Genomic DNA, 15,539 nt, shown 5'->3' on the forward strand with positions numbered 1-15,539 from the left:
ATGCTGTAAAACTTTAACTTACAACCCACTAGTATGTGTCATAGTGTGTGTGTGAAGAATGATTCAATAATACCTGTTAAATGAGTAAACAATTAAATAACTTAATAACCAAGTGGAGAGTTCACAAATTTGAGTAATTCAAAGAAAAGGGAACAAAAACAACTTACTATGAATCTCAAAATCAAAATATAATACAACAAGACTATTAGGATGCGTCTCAAAAGTCGTGACTCTTTACACGGCCATCCTAGACAAAAAACAAAAAATTTTTTTTTTTTTTGGTTTTTTTTTTAACAAAGAAAAGAAAAGAGAAAAGAGAAAAACAACACACATATTTAAAATATACGTCAATTATCCCCACCCCACAACCTAATCTAAACATTATCTTAACATTTTATAATTTTACAGATATGCAAAAAAATAAAAATAAAAGAGAATAATAAAAGAAGAAGAAGAAGAGATCTCACCTGAACTTGATGCAGAAGCTTAAAAGCAAATAACAAAGATGAAGAAAGAGTCAATTTTTTTTTTTTTTAACAACACCCTTAAGATTAAGAAGATGCGTTTCTAGAGAGACTACATTCTCTATATCCTGCCATCTTCGACTCAAATTTGTCCTAAGTTAGTCTTTACAGAAAAAAAAAATTTTTTTTTTGTTTTTTGTTTTTTTTTTTTTTTGTTTTTTTTGTTTTTTGTTTTTTTTTTTTTTTGTAAACACATAACCAGGACTAAGACATTCCACAATTATCAACTATTCCCTCCCCCCAACCTGAAAAAGACATTGTCCTCAATGTTTTAAAAGGAAAGAGAAAGAGTGTAGAAGACATCACATGAACACTACAACAGAAAATATTTACAAACGGAGAGTTAAATCTAAATCGCACTTCTTATTACTGCTACTGTTACCGTTACCGTCATTAGTCGACCAATTCAGTGCAACAGTCTGTGGATCTGGCTCTGGTGTATAAGCTTGCAAAAGATCAAGTAACTCATTAGCAGTAGAAGCAGAGATAAAGAGTTTTTTTACAGAATGTGGAACAAAATGATTCTTTATTGCATGGTTAATAAAAGTTAGCAAGCCGTCATAAAAATTATTAACATTTAACAAACCGATGGGTTTTTGATGAATGTTCAAGTGGGCCCAAGATGCAAATGTAATTAGTGCCTCAAAAGTTGCAAGATCTCCTGGCAAGAAAATAAAAGCATCAGCATGATTCATCATTTCAGATATTCTCTCTTGCATACTTGATACCACTAATTCTTCTCCAATTGGTGGGCCAGACATGCACACTAGCGGTTTCATGGGTTTTGGGATAATGCCGAGTACTTGGCTTCCTCTGGTAAAAACAGCTTCTGAGACAAGTCTTGATAACCCTCGTTCACCTCCTCCATATACAAGATGCAGTTTCCTCTCTGCTATGACACGACCAAGATCTACAGCTGCCTGAACGAACTCTTTGTACTTTCCATAGTGAAACCCAGAAAGCACACAAATATTTTTGAATTGTTTACTCGAAGATGATGCCATTGGACTAATTTTTCAAAAACAAGTTGTGAGTGTTTGAAAAATGAGCTCATATTTAAAGATCTTAGTAACATAAATAATGAGAAACAGCTGTAAATGGGTTGGCAATATTTGTCAAATGACGAGTAAAGCTCGTGGCTCAATAATTCAAAAACAAACAGTAAAAAGAAAGTAATGATTAGAAAAAGCAAACAGTAAAAGAAAACCAAATATTTATTAAATACAAAATCACATCGCTAAATGCAATAATGCAAATGATAAAATAACAGTAAAGTAAAATAACAGTGAAGTGAAAGGATATTTACTGGTAGTTGTGATTGTGGCTCACATCTTCCTCTGGTTTTACGTCCAGTAACGGCTTGAACGCCCTCTATGGGTCGAGGATCGGCTTCCCATCCAGTTTTCTTATAAACTGGCAAACAGGGTCTTTTTGAGTCAGATTCCCAAGACTTAACTGTGCACTTTGTTTTTGGAATAGTATCCACAAATTGTAAATCTCACGTTGCACAATTCCGCTTCGATGCGTCTCAAGAGATCGTAAGATATCATCCAACGATTCTTTACTCATGCCATCTTTAACGAATTTAATTTTATCTTCACGAGTATCAGAAACCATTCCTAAAGATTTACAATCTGGTCGTTTGCAACCAAGTCTCACACAGTTATGACATTTTGAGCCAAGTCGTTTAGCTCTCCTTTTCTTAGCAAACGTACTTTTACCAAAACCAGGCATGTAAGAAACAAATTGACCAGAAAACTCACCTGCTAATCGGACCTTTGCTTCAATTAACCAACGAATGTCAGAAGGAATGCCATTGATCATTAACAAACGCAGTCGTTCACAACGAGCTTTGTAAATTTTCCTGAGGGCATTCTGAGGGAGAGAGGGAAAATGCTTATGGAGTTTATGTTGTATTTCTTCCATGTATGATTTTGGGGTTTCAGTTATTGTGGGAAACTGAAGATACCGACTTAAGAAGTCACGGAGTACCGTTATCCGCCATTTATACGGGAAAATAAATCAAAACACACCAAAATCAAATCTGCAAAATCAAATCAAGCGTGAAAGCGAGCAAAAAGAAGCACACAATATAAAAGGAAAATGAACTTACATTCGTCCTCTCATTGAGTTAACCTCAAGCTCCATTTGAAATTCATATATGCCACTCTCTACTGTTCTGAGTTGTCCCTCTAGATCCTCAACATAGGACACGAATTCTGGTGGTTGCAGATCCCAAAGTGGATGTGATTTACAGCTTTGTATCAGGCCTCTTAAGTGAAATTTTATACGCCGAAATCTTTTAAGATGTGCGAACAGGTATTTTCTCATTGAGGTGCTCATGATGTAAAATGAAAATTGATGAGAGAATGTACAACTGTCAAACAAACACGCTTACACAAGAAAAACAATGTTAAAAAAAAAAAACTATGTACAGTGCATCAATCTAAGGAAAAAAAAAGTCAAACAATGAAACGGTAAAATAATAGTAAAACAAAAAAAAAATCATTAAAAACTTAATCAAGAATTGGTGGGTCATCCAAATTAATTTCGGTGTCCTCGTCACGTGGGTGATGTTCCAGATATGGTTTTAATCTTTGACCATTAACTTTAAATGTGACACCATTATTTGGATTCTCAATTTCTATGGCCCCATATGAATATACATTTTTTACAACAAATGGGCCACTCCATTTTGACTTTAACTTTCCTGGAAATAAATGAAGACGAGAATTATAAAGCAACACTTTTTGACCAATCTCAAATGTTTTTCGAAAAATTCTTTTATCATGAAATGCTTTTGTTCTTGCCTTAATAATTCTTGAATTTTCATATGCATCATTCCTTAATTCCTCAAGTTCATTCAATTGCAATTTTCGCACATTACCAGCATCAACCAAATTTGAATTAAAAGCTTTAATAGCCCAAAGTGATTTATGTTCAAGTTCAACAGGTAAATGACAAGGTTTACCATAAATTAACCGATAGGGTGACATTCCTAATGATGTTTTAAATGTAGTGCGGTAAGCCCAAAGTGCATCATTAAGTCTAAGAGACCAATCTTTTCGGTTTGGGTTAACCGTTTTTTCCAAAATTTGTTTTATCTCCCTATTTGCTAATTCAACTTGACCATTTGTTTGAGGATGATAAGGGGTAGCAATTTTATGTGTAATTCCATATTTCTTCATTAAAGACTCAAATGACTTATTACAAAAATGCTTACCTCCATCACTGATAATGGCTCGAGGGATTCCAAATCGACTTAAAATGTTTTCTCTTAAAAATTTAATCACAGTTTTACTGTCATTATTTCGACAAGAAATTGCTTCAATCCATTTTGAGACATAATCAACTGCAACTAATATATACACAAATCCAAAAGATGATGGAAATGGACCCATGAAATCAATTCCCCAACAGTCAAATATTTCAATTTCAAGTATGGGATTTAAGGGCATCATGTTTCTTTTTGTAATTGATCCCAATTTTTGACATTTTTCACAACTTTTGCAAAATTCATATGTGTCTTTAAACATGGTAGGCCAATAAAATCCACACTGCAAAATTTTAGCAGTAGTTTTTCTTGAAGAAAAGTGACCACCACATGCTTCAGAATGACAAAAATTAATGACACTACTTACCTCATTATCAGGAATACATCGCCGAAAAATTTGATCTGGGCAATATTTGAACAAATAAGGATCATCCCAATAAAATTTCTTTACTTCAACAAAAAATTTCTTCTTCTCTTGAGCATTCCATTGCAAAGGCATTTTACCTGTAACAAGAAAATTAACAATATTAGCATACCATGGCATTGAAGTAACAGAAAATAAAAATTCATCAGGGAAAGAATCATTTATGGGTGTTATATCATTGCAGAATTCGGATGTGAGTCTTGATAGATGATCAGCAACAACATTTTCAGCACCCTTTTTATCTTTGATGGTAAGGTCAAATTCTTGTAGTAACAAAATCCAACGAATTAGTCTCGGTTTGGCATCCTGTTTACTCATCAAATATCTCACAGCAGCATGGTCAGTAAACACAACAGATTTAGAGCCAAGCAAATATGAACGGAATTTGTTTAATGCAAATACCACAGCAAGTAATTCTTTTTCAGTTGTAGAATAATTCATTTGAGCACTATCCAAAGTCTTGCTCGCATAATAAATCACAAAAGGCTTACCATCCCTTCTTTGTCCTAAAACAGCACCAACAGCAAAATCACTTGCATCACACATTAATTCAAATGGCAAAGACCAATCAGGAGATTGCATAATAGGTGCAGATGTTAAAAGACAAATTATTTTTTCAAAAGATTTTTGGCAATCATCATTCCATTCAAACGGTGCATCTTTTAATAAGAGGTTACAAAGTGGTTTAGATATGGCACTAAAGTTTTTTATAAACCTCCTATAAAATCCTGCATGTCCTAAAAAGGATCGCACATCTCTAACTGTTTTTGGTTGTGGCAATTTAGATATGACTTCGATTTTTGCTTTGTCAACTTCAATTCCTTTAATAGAAACAACATGACCCAAAACAATTCCAGAAGTAACCATGTAGTGACATTTTTCCCAATTCAACACGAGTTCTTTTTCAACACATCTTTTTAAAACTTTCTCCAAATTATCAAGGCAATCATCAAAAGAATTCCCAAACACAGTCAAATCATCCATAAAGACCTCTAAACAATGTTCAACCATATCACAAAAAATGCTTAACATACATCTTTGAAATGTTGCAGGAGCATTACAAAGCCCGAATGGCATTCTTTTAAATGCAAATGTTCCAAAAGGACATGTGAATGTGGTCTTTTCTTGGTCCTCAAGTGCTATAGGAATTTGATAATAACCTGAATATCCATCTAAAAAACAATAGTAGGGATGTCCTGCTACTCTTTCTAAGATTTGGTCAAGGAATGGTAATGGAAAATGATCTTTTCTAGTGGCTTCATTTAATTTTCTATAATCAATGCACATGCGCCAACTAGATGTAATTCGTGTTGGAATTAATTCACCTTTTTCATTTTTAACAACAGTGATTCCAGATTTTTTAGGCACTACTTGTGTAGGACTTACCCACTTACTATCAGAAATAGGGTAGATAATTCCCACATCAAGTAATTTAAGGACTTCTGTTTTGACTACCTCTTTCATGTGTGGGTTTAATCTTCTTTGAGGTTGTTGACATATTTTAGCATTTTCTTCCAAATTAATTCTATGTGTGCAGATTAAGGGATTAATGCCTTTAATGTCATTTAAAGTCCATCCTATTGCATTTTTATGCTTTTTAAGAACAGTTAGTAACTTACCTTCTTGGTCGCTTGTTAAAGTAGAAGAAATCACAACAGGATAAGTTTGTTCTTCTCCAAGAAAAGCATATTTCAATCCTTCAGGCAAAGGTTTCAATTCCATTTTAGGTGCTTCTTGTTGTTCTGTCTTTTCAATACTTCCAAGCTCCTCAAATTTTGGCTCGTCATCATAATTTTGCGAAGTCTGCATAGAATCAAGCAACGAATTTATATTAGAAATATCAAGTTTAAGTTGCTTATTTGACTCAATTGAATTAACTAAACAAACATTAGAAAGTTCAGAAAAATCCCCTTTTTGAATATTTTCCTCGATACAAGATTCAAACAATTCCTTTTGTTCATCAGTATCATCTTCATTCTCATTTTCTTCATTAGGTTGCCTGCACATGTTGAAAACATTCAATTCCAAAGTCATATTCCCAAAGGATAAATTCATTAAACCATTCCTACAATTAATCAAAGCATTAGCAGTTGCTAAAAATGGTCGACCTAAAATTACAGGAATTGGTTTGTAATTATTCACAACAGGTTCAGTTTCCAAGACAATAAAATCCACAGGATAAATAAATTTATCAACTTGTACTAAAACATCTTCCACTATTCCTTTTGGTACTTTAACTGATCTATCGGCAAGCAAAAGTGTAGTTGAAGTTGATTTTAACTCACCAAGATTAAGTTGAAGATAAACTGAATATGGAAGCAAATTAACACTAGCACCAAGATCTAGTAAAGCATGCTCAATTCTGTGGTTACCAATAATACAAGAAATGGTAGGACAACCAGGATCTTTATATTTCAACTTATTATTAGTAGACAGAATTGTACTTACCTGTTCGGCCATGAAAGCACTCTTTCTTACCTTCAATTTCCTCTTAACAGTGCACAAGTCCTTTAAAAATTTGGCATATGAAGGAACCTGCTTGATTGCATCTAATAGAGGAATGTTAACTTTCACTTGCTTAAAGATTTCATAAATTTCAAAAGAGTGGTTTGATTTCTTTGGTTTATTCAATGCATGCGGAAATGGTGGTTCAGGTGGAACACTAGTTATTTCTTCACTAGGTGTAAGTTCATTTAGTCCTTCCTTACCCTTTGAATTTTCATCATTTTCATAAGGTTCAGGCATAGGTCTATCAACAACCTTACCACTACGAAGAGTTATAACTGACTTGACTTGGTCTGTGGGTGGATTTTGTTGAATTTTAGGATTTGGTTGTGGTTGGGCTGGAAATTTTCCTTTTTCTTGAATGGTGAGTGCAGAAGCAATTTTAGCAAGAGTATCTTTCAAATCAGAAAAAGTTTGTGCATTTTGATTGTTAATAACATCTTGCTTTCTGATGAATGAATGCATTGTGTCCTCCAGATTTTTCCAAGGTGGTGGAACATATGGTGCATAAGGCTGAGGATTTTGAAAATTTTGTGGAGGTGGTGCTTGTGAAGATTGTGCATTATTATTATTCCTCCAACTGAAATTCGGATGATTTTTCCAACCAGGATTATAAGTCTGTGAATATGGGTTTGGTTTATTGAAAGTGTTAATAACATTAGCTTGATCATTTAGACATTCTTTAAGTGCAGGCAAAGTGGGACACTCTTGAGTGAAATGATCATTCGAATTACATATGTTACATGCAATTTCTTGAACAGATTTTACTTGATCACTCTTTTTATGCTCCAAAGCTTCAACTTTCCTAACTAGGGATGCAAATTTTGCTTGTAAATCATGATCTTCCCTAAGGTTATGGATTCCTCCACTAGATGGAGATGATTGTTGCTTATTTGTCAATTCAAAAGTTCCAACAGTATCCCAATGTTGTGCATTTTCAGCTAATTGGTCAAGGTAATCTAGTGCATCTTCAGGATTTTTATCCCTAAATTCACCATTACACATCATTTCAACAACCTGTCTACTTTGGGGTATTAAGCCTTCGTAGAAATAAGTGACCAATCGCCAAGTTTCAAAACCATGATGTGGGCATATGTTAAGCAACTCTTTAAACCTATCCCAACATTGGTATAATGTTTCTCCATTTTTTTGAGTGAAAGAAGTGATTTGCCTTTTAAAAGAATTTGTTCTATGAGGTGGAAAGAATTTTTTCAAAAACTGTTCTTGCATGTTATTCCAAGTTCTTACTGATCCAGATCTAAGGTTTTGTAGCCAAGTTTTAGCTTTATCTTTTAATGAAAAAGGAAAAAGCTTTAATCTAATTATGTTCATGCTACAATTTTGGTCCGTGTATGTATTACAAACTTCCTCAAAATCTCTTAGATGCAAGTACGGATTCTCAGATTCTAAACCATGAAATGTTGGTAAAAGTTGGATAATACCTGGTTTAAAATTGAATCGAGATGCTTCTGGAGGAAATACTATACACGACGGTGCTCCGGTTCTGGTTGGATTCATGTAGTCTCTCAGAGTCCTTGGTTGATTCTGATCATGCCCATGTTGAGATTGGTTGTCTCCCTGATCAATTTGAGGATTAGGTTCGCCCAAAACGTTTTCGCCTTGATTCTCATCCATGATTGGTGGTGGAGATTGAGATCTACGAATTAACCTGCCACTTGAAGATCGAGACCAATGTCTCATGCAAGGGTTATGTTATAAAGATAATATTTACATAAATTGATAACAAAATAAAATAAAATAAATAAATAAGCAAATAATATAAGTATACAAAAGAAAATTAAATAACAAAAATGGTGGTTGAACCCACCAATTAAAAAAATAAAAAATGCAAAATTAAATAAATACTGAAAATTAAATAACTGAAAATAAAAGTTAAGGGTTAGTAGTTAGTTTGGTGGTTAAACCCACCAATAAAGCCAAAAAAAAAAAATACGAAATAAAATAAATGCAGAAAATTAAATAACTGAAATTAAATAAAAGTTAGGAGTTAGCAGTTAGTAAGTTAAGAGTTAGTAATTAGAGTTAGTAGTTAAAGTTAGTTTGGTCCAAAGTATGTCCAAATATGTCCAAAGTATGTCCAAATATGTCCAAGTCTTGATTATGTTAAGGAATTTCGTCTAGGGATTCTATTGCAAATTATTTTTAATTTTATGGTCAAACTGTAATTTTTAGAAGTTTAGAATTAGCAATTTGGGATGAAAGTGAAACAATTGAAAGATATCGGGGTCCGAACGTAATTACCAGAAGATTGGGCTAGAAACGGAAACTGTTGGGGTGAAACGAGAATTATGAAAGATATGGGGACAAAAGAGAATTTAAGAAAAGGAAAAGGGGGCAAACGAAATTTTACATATAAGAGAAAAATAAAAACGGAAAAACAAACCAAATAAAAAACTTTTCCCCGGCAACGGCACCAAAAACTTGACACAACTTAAAAGTAAATTTTAACTCCCAAGTATAAGAGTGTCTTGTTGTATTATAACTCGGTGAGTCCGAGGTCGATCCACAGAGAAAAGATTTAATTAGTTTATTTTATTTTATCTAAAAATTGAAATTAAAACTTGAATATAAACAACTTAATTTAAATGAAACTATGGAATTGAACTAGTTAGGGTTATGGATCCACTCTTAGAAATAAATAAAACTTAATAAATTCTTTTTGCCAATTTGTTTTAGATTTATTACTCAAAAGATTAATTATACAAATTATTATTATTTTCCCTTTAATTTTATGATGGATTAAGTATTTATTGTGCCAAAATTTAATTTGTCTACAATAAGTCAAAATACCATTTCACCATGCCTTATATTAAGATCTTAAGAATTTATTGTGCCAAATTCATTTGTTTGTCTACAATAAATCAAATTTTCAAAATATAAAACATGTATAAAATTAAATAGAAAATAATTTAATTTATAAAATTAAACATAGAATTTGATTAAATCATATTTATTTCTTAAGAGTTTCACCTTCCCCTAACTAATATTATTTAGTTAAGCATAATTAAAATAAAAAGAAGTAGTAAAATTGAATTACTTATAATTAAAAGAAATAAAAACAACTAAAATTGGAAATAAAACTAATTTTATTAATGAAAATAATTATACAAAATATTAAAAACACACCTGGAAATCAAGATTACAAGGAGATGGAGAGAATTTGAGAAGAAGAGAGTTGTAGAGAGATGATTAAAACATAAAAATGAGGCTCTATTTATAGAAAAATAAATTTATAATCCAGTGCTTTGCGGTCCATCATAGGCTTCATGCATGTGCTCCTCACAACCCTTAGATCAAGATCCAATGGCTGGTCAAACTTCAAAAGTCAACATCACACATGGCATCATTTGACTCGTCCGATTTACCCAAAGAACGGTTGAGATTTGGCGGGTTAATGGGTGGATCGGGTCGACCCGAATACAAAGATTCGGATCCTCCAACTTGCTTCACCAACCATTGCCACGTGGCACAATCATGGCCATTGAATCATGAACGGTTGAGATTTAGTCAAGATTGCCAATTATCCCATGCACTCATATCTATTGTAAGCTCATTTCATCATCCAATCAGTGCTCGGTCAACAGGAAAAGTCAACTTTTTTTACACAAGCCCAATTTTAAGCCGATCTTGACTGATCTTAAGGTTTTCGGACCTCCGGAATCCAAATTTGACCTCCGTTTATCTGTTTGGAGCCTCGAAGTACGTGAAATTAATAATTTTCCTAATAAACACATAAAAATACACAAAATTAAATATATTTAAAACATAATTAATAATTCATAATATATTACATAAACACAAATATAAATTATAACATAAGCATAAAATAACATATTATCGCTTGATAATTAAACAATTTTTAATACTAATCAGAAAGAAGTAATAAGGTGAACTATAAGAGGGAAAATTTTTCAAGAGCCTATTACGAAGATATGTGGAGTTCTTATGAAGCATGCAAGGAAATTATCAAAGCGGAATGGTCTTGTAGAGGCAGCTGGTTGGGGGATTCGGTGGTGCAAACGTTTGCCAAAACAGCAAGAGACTCTTTAGCTCAGCTAAAAAATTGGAGCAGAGAAGAATTTGGTGGTAGGGAAAAGAAGCTTCAAAGGCTGATTGATAAGCTTGGAAAGCTAACAGAGGATCAGAAGCAGGAAGACAGTGGGGATGAAATCAAAATGACTGAAAGGCAAATTCACAGATTCTTGGCTGAGAAAGAAATTTATTGGAAGCACCGCTCGAGAGCAGATTGGCTTAAGCAAGGAGATAAAAATACCAAGTTTTTTCATTCGAAAGCATCATCTAGGAAACAGAAGAACAAGATATGGGGCATTGAAAATGATCAAGGGAATTGGACTGAAGACGATGAAGAAGTGGAAAAACAAATCTGCGGATACTTCGCAAATTTATTTTCTACCTCGAATCCAACTCAAGATCAATTAGAAGCTGTTTTAAAGGGGTTAAATCCAAAAGTCAGTAATGCAATGAATGAGGAGCTTGATCAACCTTTTACCGAGGAGGAAGTAACAGAGGCTTTAGCTCAGATGTGCCCAACCAAAGCTCCGGGTTAAAACGGGAGTCGTTAGTACCTGTCTGCACATCCTTAACGAGAAAGGTACCATTGCTCCTTTAAATCACACCTACATTGCTTTAATTCCGAAAATCGGAAAGCCTAGGAAAGTTGCTGATTTCAAACCCATTAGTCTATGCAATGTCATTTATAGGATCATTACAAAAGCCATAGCTAATCGGTTGAAATATATTCTTCAGCATGTTATTTCCCCAGCACAAAGTGCTTTTATTCCCAATAGATTAATCACTGACAATATCATTATTGGGTATGAATGCTTGCATAAAATCAGACATAGTAAGGGGAAAAAGAATGGGTTAGTGGCTTTAAAGCTTGATATAAGCAAAGCCTATGATCGGGTGGAGTGGCATTTTTTAGAAAAAACAATGCTGAAGCTAGGTTTTTCTAATAAGTGGGTAGAGCTGATAATGGGCTGCATAACCACAACATCCTTCTCAGTCCTCATTAATGGAGTGCCGAAGGGTTTGATTCAGCCTCAAAGAGGGTTAAGACAAGGATGTCCTCTTTCTCCATATTTGTTCATTTTGTGTGCAGAGGTTTTTTCAAATCTCCTGATGCAAGCTGAAAGTCAGAGGCTGATACATGGGCTGAAATTCAGCAACAATATCACCATTTCTCATCTGTTATTCGCCGATGATAGTCTAATTTTTGCAAGAGCCTCGAAGGAGGATTGTGTGCATCTCAAAGGAATTTTTGATTGCTATGCTACGACATCCGGGCAAATTTTCAATTTCGACAAGTCATCAATTTTTTTCAGCCACAATGTGAAAGCAGATCAAATTTCGACCATAAAGAATTTATTCAAGCTCAAGGTGGTTTCGAAGCATGAGAGGTACTTAGGGCTGCCTTCTTTGATTGGGCGAAAAAAGAAATCCTTCTTCAATGAGATAAAGCTCAAGATCCTGAGCAAAATATCAAGTTGGGAGCATAAATGTTTTTCAAGTGGAGGTAAAGAAGTGCTCATCAAAGCAGTAGCGCAAGCGGTGCCAGCCTATGCCATGAGTGTGTTCAAATTACCAGTGGGCACATGTAATGACATCCAGAAAGTAATTGCTAGGTACTGGTGGGGAAGTAAAGAGGACAAGCGAGCCATACATTGGGCTAGCTGGCATAAGTTAAGTCAAGCAAAAAGTCGTGGTGGCTTGGGATTCAGGGACTTATCTAGCTTTAATCAAGCATTGGTAGCGAAGCAAGGGTGGCGGATTATTCAAAATTCTAATTCACTGGTGGCTAAAGTTTTACAAGCCAAATACTTCAAGCATGGAAATTTTTTTGAAAGGAACCGTAGGCTCAAAACCTTCCTATATCTGGAGGAGTATTTTATGGGGTAGAGAAGTTATCCTCAAAGGCTACAGATGGAGGATTGGTGGGGGTGATCAGGTGCTGGTCTACAAAGACAATTGGATTCCCAGACCTCTTACTTTTAAACCAATCTCAGTGAAAACACTTCCAAGTGATACTACAGTCTCTGAGCTAATAACAAATGATAACCGATGGAAAGAAGCTTTGCTTTTTGACCAATTTGTGCAGGAAGATGCAGATGCAATCATGAATATCCCCCTGCCCAGAAATCACAGCAGAGACCAAGTAATATGGCATTATGACAGGAAGGGAGAATACTCTGTCAAAAGTGGATACCAAATAGCCCTCAAGATGAAGGTTCCGGACACACCAAGCAGCTCAGTGAACAACAACAATCAGTGGAAAGTCATTTGGACTCTCAACATCCCAGAAAAAATCAAGATCTTTCTATGGAGAGCTATTTGAAATTTGCTTCCAACTGCAATGAACTTATGGAGGAAAAAGGTGATGTATGAGCCTTTCTGTCAAATTTGTGGTAACAGGTCTGAGAACATTTTTCATGCTTTGGTAGAATGTAAGGCAGCTCGGAAAACCTGGGAGCACACCAAATTTGCAGAAAGTTTTAAGGATATGGTAGGCCCAGATATGCTTACGGTTTTCCAAGAATTAGTAAAGAAGATGAGCAAAACAGATTTCGAGCTGCTGGCTGTCACTTGCTGGACAATTTGGACAGCAAGAAATAAACTTATATTTGAAGCAAAGAAGCCTGGTTATCAAATGTCAGTAGCAACTGCAGAAGCATTGTTAGAAGCTTATCAGAGAGTAAAGCCTTCAGGACTGATTTGTGGAGCTGACAAAGAGAAGAAAACAGCCAAAGCTTGGCTTCCTCCGCCGCCAAGCTGGTTCAAGGTGAATGTTGATGCAGCCATAAGGAAGGAGAAAAATTTATCAGGGTTGGGAGCCGTGATCAGAGATGCAACGGGGAATATCATAGCTGCTGCAGTCAAGACTACAAGGTTTCATGGGAATGTTTCGTATGCAGAAGCTGAAGCAGTAAGGTGGGGTTTGCAAGTAGCTGTGGATGCGGGTTTAACCTCTTTAATTATCGAAACGGATTCGCAAATGGTGGCTGATTTAATTAACAACAGAAAGGGCAGCAAAAATGAGATTTACTGGTTACTTCAGAGATTCAAAACAAGTTTAAGGATCTCCACAATGTTAAGTGCCATTATACACCAAGATCTTGTAACGCGATTGCCCACTCATTGGCTAGTTTAGCTTTTGATCACTTAGAAGCTGTTGTTTGGTTGGATTCTTACCCAATCGAAATTATGAATGTATTCAACTCTTTTGTTTGAATGAAAGTTAGTATTCCTTTTCAAAAAAAAAAATGACCTAGGATCCCAAATCTCAATCAAGATTCAGGGAATTCTGCCAGCCTTATTAAAGGGAAAGACAATCGACAATAAAATCGTAGAGCAAGGAATTTAGATTAGGGAAGGCTTGGTTCAATCTAGCAATATAAATATTAAACATAACAAATGTGCAACGTTGCATTTGGTCAACGGCATAAAATATTTATTTTAATAAAAGATATAAATTCTTTAAAAATATTGTAAACTGTTAACAAATTGGTTAAAAAGATTTTTTACAAATTAAAAGAAGAAAAAAAAAGAGTTATAATTCCATTATATAAAAGATCATGTAGTGTCATATAAAAATCCGTAATTGCAATTGTAACTATTATTTTAATACAAATTTGATCAAAATTAGAATTAGTCAATGGTTGTAATTGTCATTGAATTGAAATGGTAACTATAACTATAAGTGGAATTGTCGTTGACAGTGTGATTGGAAATTTGGAATTGGAATTGTAATTATAATAGGAATTTTAATTGCAGTTGTAATTGTAACTGGAATTGGAATTGAAATTGTAATTGTGATCAGAATTGTAATTGCAGTTGGAATTGTAATTATCAATGTAATAGAAGTTGTAATTGTAATTGTTACAGCTATTGTAATTATTCTTGTACAATTACAACTGTATTTGTAATTTTAATTACAATTAATAATACAATTAAAATTGTAATCATAATCATAATTGCAATTGTAATCACAATTGTATTTTTAAAAAAATTGAAATTACAATTGCTATTCTAATTATTGTCACAACTACAATTTTATTATTGCTATTGTTATTGTAATTGTTATTAAATATTACTATAATAACAATTGCCACTGTTGATGGAATTAAGACTACAATTGTTATTGCATTTATTATTGTAATTGGAATTGAAATTTTAATTGTAACTATTGTAATTGGAATTACAATTGAAATTAAAGTTGTTATGGTTGTTTTAATTAAATTTGGAATTAATAATAAAAGATTGAAATTGAAATTATTAATGTAGTTACTGTAATTACGATTGCTATTTTAATTGTAAGATATTGCAACTGAAATTATAAATCCTAAATATATTTAAAATTGTAATTAGAATTTTTCGACAAAAAATCACCAAAAAAAGTGCCCGTGCCATTTTTTAATTTTGAAAAAAAAAAGAGAAGTAACAATAATCAATTTCTTAGAGCATCACCAAGAGTCTCTACTATTTGCTAATCTATGTGGCAAATAGAAGAGTGAAAAATTATACTGTCCTCCAAAAGGCTCTTCAAATAAATAAGTTAATATTATTTTAATCAAATAACTTTTTTTAAAGGAAAAATAAATAGTAATTAAAACATTTCTCTTTCTCTCTCCTATAAAAATAATAAAATATAAATTAAAGAAGGAAAAATCACTCTACAAATTTGACAAAACAAAAATATTCTTATTTAAAATATCTTAATTAAAATATCTTTTGGAGTCTTAATTGTTAATGTGGCTCTTCAAATAAATAGTAA

The 15,539-nt window shown here is 33.5% G+C and overlaps 3 protein-coding genes and 1 non-coding gene across 4 annotated transcripts in view; 2 read left to right on the forward strand and 2 right to left on the reverse strand.

The window, feature by feature from the left end:
• Positions 1 to 1,869, reverse strand: part of LOC107176996 (probable cytokinin riboside 5'-monophosphate phosphoribohydrolase LOGL10) — an 85,521-nt gene extending 83,652 nt beyond the window's left edge. The window contains exon 1 of the mRNA XM_052434400.1: positions 74 to 1,869. Within this exon, the coding sequence (XP_052290360.1) occupies positions 854 to 1,528 (675 nt within the window). The 5' untranslated portion in view covers positions 1,529 to 1,869 and the 3' untranslated portion in view covers positions 74 to 853. The remainder of the gene's footprint in view (positions 1 to 73) is intronic.
• Positions 1,651 to 9,624, reverse strand: LOC102629179 (uncharacterized). Its single transcript, XM_052434401.1, has 3 exons — positions 6,931 to 9,624; positions 3,134 to 6,771; positions 1,651 to 2,399 (listed from the first exon to the last, which is right to left on the reverse strand). Exons 1-3 carry the CDS (start codon positions 8,426 to 8,428, stop codon positions 1,896 to 1,898), a joined length of 5,640 nt encoding a protein of 1,879 aa, XP_052290361.1. The 5' UTR covers positions 8,429 to 9,624; the 3' UTR covers positions 1,651 to 1,895.
• On the forward strand, positions 7,803 to 7,911 carry LOC127900108 (small nucleolar RNA R71). The gene has a single exon (XR_008052132.1). It is a non-coding gene; the product is annotated as a small nucleolar RNA R71 (small nucleolar RNA).
• A 2,077-nt stretch (positions 9,625 to 11,701) lies between the features above and the next one.
• On the forward strand, positions 11,702 to 13,916 carry LOC127899884 (uncharacterized). The gene is made up of 3 exons (XM_052434026.1): positions 11,702 to 12,663; positions 12,749 to 13,036; positions 13,181 to 13,916. The coding sequence occupies exons 1-3, from the start codon at positions 11,702 to 11,704 to the stop codon at positions 13,914 to 13,916; spliced, it is 1,986 nt and encodes a 661-aa protein (XP_052289986.1).
• Positions 13,917 to 15,539: the final 1,623 nt, after the last annotated feature.

Source organism: Citrus sinensis, chromosome 9 (assembly GCF_022201045.2).
Source record: "Citrus sinensis cultivar Valencia sweet orange chromosome 9, DVS_A1.0, whole genome shotgun sequence".
NCBI classification, from domain to species: domain Eukaryota; kingdom Viridiplantae; phylum Streptophyta; class Magnoliopsida; order Sapindales; family Rutaceae; genus Citrus; species Citrus sinensis.